The sequence below is a fragment of the Cupressus sempervirens genome, chromosome 7 (assembly GCF_028749045.1).
Source record: "Cupressus sempervirens isolate cs-2001-9-10 chromosome 7, ASM2874904v1, whole genome shotgun sequence".
NCBI classification, from domain to species: Eukaryota; Viridiplantae; Streptophyta; class Pinopsida; order Cupressales; family Cupressaceae; genus Cupressus; species Cupressus sempervirens.
Window position 1 is genome coordinate 869686452 of NC_143124.1, and position 6144 is coordinate 869692595.

At 37.1% G+C, this 6144-nt stretch overlaps 1 protein-coding gene across 1 annotated transcript; it reads right to left on the bottom strand.

Annotated features, from left to right (window-relative positions):
• Window positions 1–410: 410 nt before the first annotated feature.
• Window positions 411–3217, bottom strand: LOC149550223 (protein phosphatase 2C 51-like). The gene is made up of 3 exons (XM_089793321.1): window positions 2437–3217; window positions 1071–1176; window positions 411–968 (listed from the first exon to the last, which is right to left on the bottom strand). Exons 1-3 carry the CDS (start codon window positions 3070–3072, stop codon window positions 646–648), a joined length of 1065 nt encoding a protein of 354 aa, XP_089649447.1. The 5' UTR covers window positions 3073–3217; the 3' UTR covers window positions 411–645.
• Window positions 3218–6144: the final 2927 nt, after the last annotated feature.

Consider the following 6144-nt stretch of genomic DNA (forward strand, 5'->3'; position numbering starts at 1 on the left):
AATTAGTTTTTCTTAAACTAATTCAGATTCTTTACTTTCACTAGTCAAAGATCAAAATAGATTTAAATTTTTTAATAAGTAATCTCAGTATTGGATATTGATCGAACTTCTCATGCTAATATTAAACTAAAACATTAAATGTTTTCAAATTCTCTTGGAAATCAGTTTTAAATGTTCATTCAATCTTACTTGTACACGACTTCATCATTTTTCTGCAGTGTGACAGCTCAAGAAGAATCTGATTTTCATGAACAGAACCTGAGCGCGTTTCTCGATAAACAAAAAGAAAATAGTATGACATTCAGCACAAGTAAATATACCCAAATGGATTTCTATAGAAAAATCATATAGGCAGGTACAGGTCTCATCATAAAGCGGACAAAATATATCAAACTGATAACCCCGAAAAATATCTTCACAGCAAAGCATTCTCTTTCTTAAATAAACGGAAACTCGTATGCCTTTTGGAAACCATACGACGTTACATTGCGTATATATCAAACGTACTGGCTGAAAATCTATACCAGAAAAAAACCTTAAATATCTCTCTCCCGTGTGTACTAAAATACACAAACCCTTTGGGAGACTCATGTCTCTCCCTCTTACGTTTAAAAAAAAAACAATTAAAATTGAGAAAACACCGTATTAATCACCGTATTTTGCCTTTTCTTGCCGAAGGTCTACAACGACGACGCTGATATTATCCGAACTCCCCCGCGCAATTGCCAGTCTGGCGAGCACTGTCGCCGCCACGCCGGCAGGAGTTACCTCCGGCGATCCCGGCAATAGCCCGTCGCTTATCTTGCTGCGATCGGCTAGGCACCGTCTGGCTAGCTCGCATGCCGTTTCGTTGGATACCACGTCCCACAGCCCGTCGCTTGCCAGAATCAGACACTCGTCCTCCGAGCACCGGCTGCTGAAGGTCACCTCCGGCTCCGCTATTACATATGGCTTCAAGTATCCGTCCCCTGCATATATGCATAATTGTCAGCGACATATATACACACTGGAACATGTGTGTATACTCAGTATGTATATGTCCGGGAAGAACTGGAGAAATGGAGTTTTACCTATGGAGCGAGAGGTGGCGAGCACGCCGAGCACTCGGTAGCCGTGCCAGAATACTACGCGGCCGCCATCGCCCTCGATACGCGCCGCTTCATCTGCTCTGTCCGGCTGTCATAAAATTTAAACCGAAAAGTTTATATTAATAATCTGTCTGTCATACTCTGCTACAAGCCATGCTTATAAGAAATTCGTAGGAAAAGAGCTGGAGAGGACAGATTTGTGTATATGCATATGAAAAGAATGTTTGACGAAGAGGATTATGTGTATATGCCTCTCAAAATGCGATTTGATGAAGAGGATTTGTTTATATGCATCCAAGATTTGTCAATTCAAGCCAAACTGGGTGTCATACTATGACTGGTCTAAAATATTCGATGGAAAAGAAAACTGATAAAGACAAATTCTGTATATGCATTTAAAAATACAAATTTGTGTACACGCAAACAAAATATTGAATATATGCAAACCAAAATTAATAAAGAAATTTGTGTAAATGTACGTAAGATCGTGACTTAAACCGAACTCTCTGTCACACTGCTACAAGCCACATTGATATAACAATTGAATGGGAAAAAAGCAAAACTAATTTAATAAATGCAAAAGAAGATTAAATAAAGATAAATTTGTTTATTAATTTGCATCTAAGATCGCGATTTAAACCAGACTGTCTGTCACACTCTGCTACAAGCCTTACTCAAAAAAACACATTTGAAGGAAAAAGAAAGAGCTGACGAAGACAAATCAGTGAAATATGCATCTAAAAAAACAATTTAATAAAAAGACATTTGTGCATATGCATCTACAAACAGAAACACAGCGTATATGCATCTATACGTCACAAAATAACAAATAAACAGGATAAATTTGTGCATATACAGCTCAAAATCACAAACAATGCACGTTAAAAAGGAAAAAGGAAAACTAAATGCCAGCACGACTTACAAACGGTTACGGTTTCCATTTTCATCTTTCAACTACAAATAAAACGCACAATTTTTATTCGTCATTGTTAAGGCGAAGAACACCATGTCAATGACAATCTGGCTTATAGAATACTCGAAGCAAAAGAGCTGAAAGAGATAAAAATGTGTGTATATACCAGACGATGGCCATTTAAACAATGTGTATACATCACAACAAACCATTTAGTTAATGTGTATATATCAGAAAAAAACACATCAAACCATTTTAAGCAAATATTTGTTCGTACACCACAACTACCTATTTAAATACAAGACAAATGTGTATATACCACAAAAAACGCGTTTGGGTAAGACAAACTGTATATACCACCAGAACCAAAGACAAAAATGTATATACCACAAGAAACAGTGTCTCAAGCGAACAAAATGTGCACTGTGTATATACCTTATGATCAAGCGTGAGAGGAATCGCATCGCCACCGCGGGCAAGAACAGCCCTCGAATCGCCGCAGTTGGCGACAGCGATTTCTTCGCTCGAAACGACGGCAACGACGGCCGTAGAGCCATCAGTGCACGGAGACACTGCAGTCTCATTCTCACCACCCTCAGTCTCCCTCATTTGACAGCAAGCCTCGTCGTCCATGCGAAGAAATCCATTGTTAAGAGCGCTCCGCCAGCTTGCGTGGTCGAATCCCGGGGCTTCAATGCCCCGAATCTCCTCCGCGAGGACCTTATGCAACCGCTCCCTGCACAGGAGCGCCACGCGGGATCCGCCATGGCCGTCGTAAACACCGAAAAAATGACGCCCGTCGGAAATCGAGGGCACAATCGCCGTCGCGTCCTCCATATCCCGTCGCCTGCCGCAGACGGAAACGGAGCCGTGCGGGGGGCAGAATTGCGGCACATTGTTCCCGTCATTTGACGCGAAATTCACAGACCGCTTGATCTTTTCCTTGCTTCTGTCTCGCTGGACGAAGCTCAGCCGTCGGATCTCCGACCGACGCAGGCGGCGCGTCAGCGCCTGCTTACGGTGCATGGAGCCTGCTCTAAAATGCCTGTCGAAAACAATCTCCCGCGGCATTTCGGCACCCGCTCATGTGACCAGACGACTACCGCAACAAAACATGGTGGAAAAAATCATCTGGTTCATTCAAAAACCTAATCAAAATGAAAATGAAAGTGAAAAACGGACACACCAAGGAAAACAGATCGAACGAGGAAACGATCTTTTGCCCCGTTCTCTGCACCAGCCTTAATACGGTCCCCCGCCGCCCAGATGATCGCCACGTGTACGCTCCAGAGTCCGCCAGCGCCGCGTGTCATTTCGAAGCAGGACTCTGACAGACATTTCCCCGTTCCTTCATACGCCTAAAACTGTGCCCTGCAGCTGAAACGTGGACCAATGGGAGTCCAACACCTCACGGCGAAGGCGACACGTTTACACCTCGGCGCCTGAAGAAGCGCAAGGGCCGGGTACAAGTCCGAGCCTGATTTTTGTACAGGAATAAAATGGCATTGTGTTTGTCGAAGTTGTGGCCACGTGGCAGCCTTCTAATTAAGCTGGGCCATGCATTCGTTTGAAGGGGAATTATTGTGTCGCCTCATACCTTGACCAAAGCAGCCCTTTTGAGATATATGAATTTCCCTCGCCCACAATAATTGACAAACACCTGTCAAGGAAAGTGACTGGAACACTATCTTCTCCTTCCAAATCAGATCAGATCGTCCCTTGTCCTTTGATTTCGATTTTCACACCTCAGCCAGTGAAACAAGATCTTTCTCAGGACAAGTGATCTGTTCGTCATGACGTGGCATCCAATCAGAATATATCGGCGCAAATGTCTCCTCTCATTCTCTCATAGATGGTCGTGACTCCTTATCTTCTACCACTTCACTGCTCGTTTTAGGGGCTTCCTCCCAGCCCTACTTTTTCTCATAAAACACCTTTTCTATTTTTTCCCATCTAGGGAAAGGTTCTAGTAGCGGCTCATTGTGTCCATAGTCATTCAAGCTTAGTCATTTACTTGATTAGGCTAGCTATTTGTTGAAATTTTGAATTTTAAAGTAGAAAACTTGTGCATCACTATTGATTATTTGTTATTTTAAATAAATTTAATCAAAGGTGTTTTTTTTTTTCTAATGGAGGATAGCCACATTCAATAGAGAATGTGTATCAAATGTCACCATGAAATTACCACTTTTTCACATTCATGTGCATAACTAATTTTCTTATGTTTCTTGCATCTATAGAGAACAATACCTAGAGAAGAGGATCTAAAAGTCGAGTGCGTTCCAATAATTGTAATGTCACTTTTTGATTTAATGTTCAATATTTTTTACAATTTTACAACAATATTTGAATTATTTTTTAAATATTGATAATGACTAGCTATAATTAATTGAATGAAATTTATTCCTTAGATCTAAAAAGTAACAAGTCATATGATGCTACATCAACAAACCAATAAAACGTGGCTTAATGCACAACTATTGGTCTCGCCTCTTTTTGGATCATTTTTGGACACATTGGAAAAAAACATGTTAATGTGGCATCATACTCTATCACGTGGTCTTGAAACCTTGGTTGAGTTGATATGCTTTCGAAATTTGTATTTTTGACAGAAATGTTGTTAGTCCTCGTCGATTTTTTGAGCTTCTAATGATGCAATTTAATTTTTATTTTTTTTGGAATTTCTAAAAATGAAACTTTATTCTTCTCATACTTTCCTTTCAACATTTTCAATTTTAATCCTTCCAACAAATTTCTAATTTTTCTTTTATATATTTTCATCGATTTTCTCATATTTGTGCAAATTGTTAAGGGAGGCTTTCGAGGTTGTTTGTATTTTGCAGAGGCTAAAAAAATTTCAAGGGCTCGTGGCTTTTGGGATTAGTTTGCAACTCAGAAGGAGAGTTCACGATTTGTTGCATTGTTGAATTGCTAAGATTGGAAAAAAATTGTAATTGTCTCCATCATTTTCTATGTACAAGAATTATGAATGTTGATAATTTCACACCATATTATTTTTGGTCTTTGGGTTTTTTAATTTTAAGTGCAACCATTATTTTTTCCGCTGAATGAGATTACAAATGGGTAGGGATTTTCTTAGGTTTTTCTTGTTCCTTTGAAATTCATTCTACAAAAAGTTCTAAGGGCTTCTAATGGTTATGAGCTTTTGGGTATGTCATATTTATTGTAACCAATATGTCTTTTGAGCAACGCTCCCTTTCATATTGCATTTAACACCATTCCACCTAAAATGCTAACTAATATAAGTCATCTCATAATCCCAATTGATCAAATGCCTTAAGGGTTCATCTACGCCAGATGTAAAAACTATAAGGACCTTTGCATTTGTTTTTTGATTAGCCAAACAAATCAAAATACATAGGGAGAACACAACTACTATAAACAGAGTTAACCCCATCTTGTTTATATCTCGGGATGCACACAATAAAATATAGGGCATAGAAATGAATTATCTAAATGTCCTGCCATTTTCTATGTACAAGGACTACAAATGCTCATCATTTTGGATCATACATCTCAAAAGCATATATTGTCCAAATTGTCGAGTTGTTGAAGAACACAAAGAATCTGTAACGCCTGCCAAGGGATCCAAAAGAATTAACCTAAAATTCTACTAAGTTTGTCAAACATTTTATTTTTAAGTTATTGAAAAATTAATTAAATTAAACAATTAAATTTAAAAGATTTAATTAAAGTTCTATTTTAACATATTTATAGTTAATTAATTTAATGATAGTTATTTAGGAGTTTTATTTTAATAATAAAATCTAAATAATGCTATTAATTAAGTTAATAAATATGTTATTAAAAATGTCTCATGAATTAATTAAATAAAAGAATTAAATTTAAAGATTTTATTAAAGTTCTATTTTTTATGTATTTATATTTATTTAATTTAATGATAATTATTTAGGAGTTTTATTTTAATAATAAACTCTAAATAATGTTATTAATTAAGTTAATAAATATATTATTAAAAATATCTCGTAAATTAATTAAATTTAAAGATTTTAATAAAGTTCTATTTTGACGTATTTATATTTATTTAATTTAATGATAATTATTTAGGAGTTTTATTTTAATAGTAAACTCTAAATAATGTTATTAATTAAGTTAATAAAT

Excerpts from the sequence above, each read along its gene's own strand:
- LOC149550223 (XM_089793321.1), bottom strand. The coding sequence starts at position 3,072 with ATGCCGCGGGAGATTGTTTTCGACAGGCATTTTAGAGCAGGCTCCATG. Across the intron at positions 1,177-2,436 it reads CTCTCACGCTTGATCATAAG|CCGGACAGAGCAGATGAAGC; the intron begins GTATATACACAG and ends ATTTTATGACAG. Across the intron at positions 969-1,070 it reads CGCCACCTCTCGCTCCATAG|GGGACGGATACTTGAAGCCA; the intron begins GTAAAACTCCAT and ends GCATATATGCAG.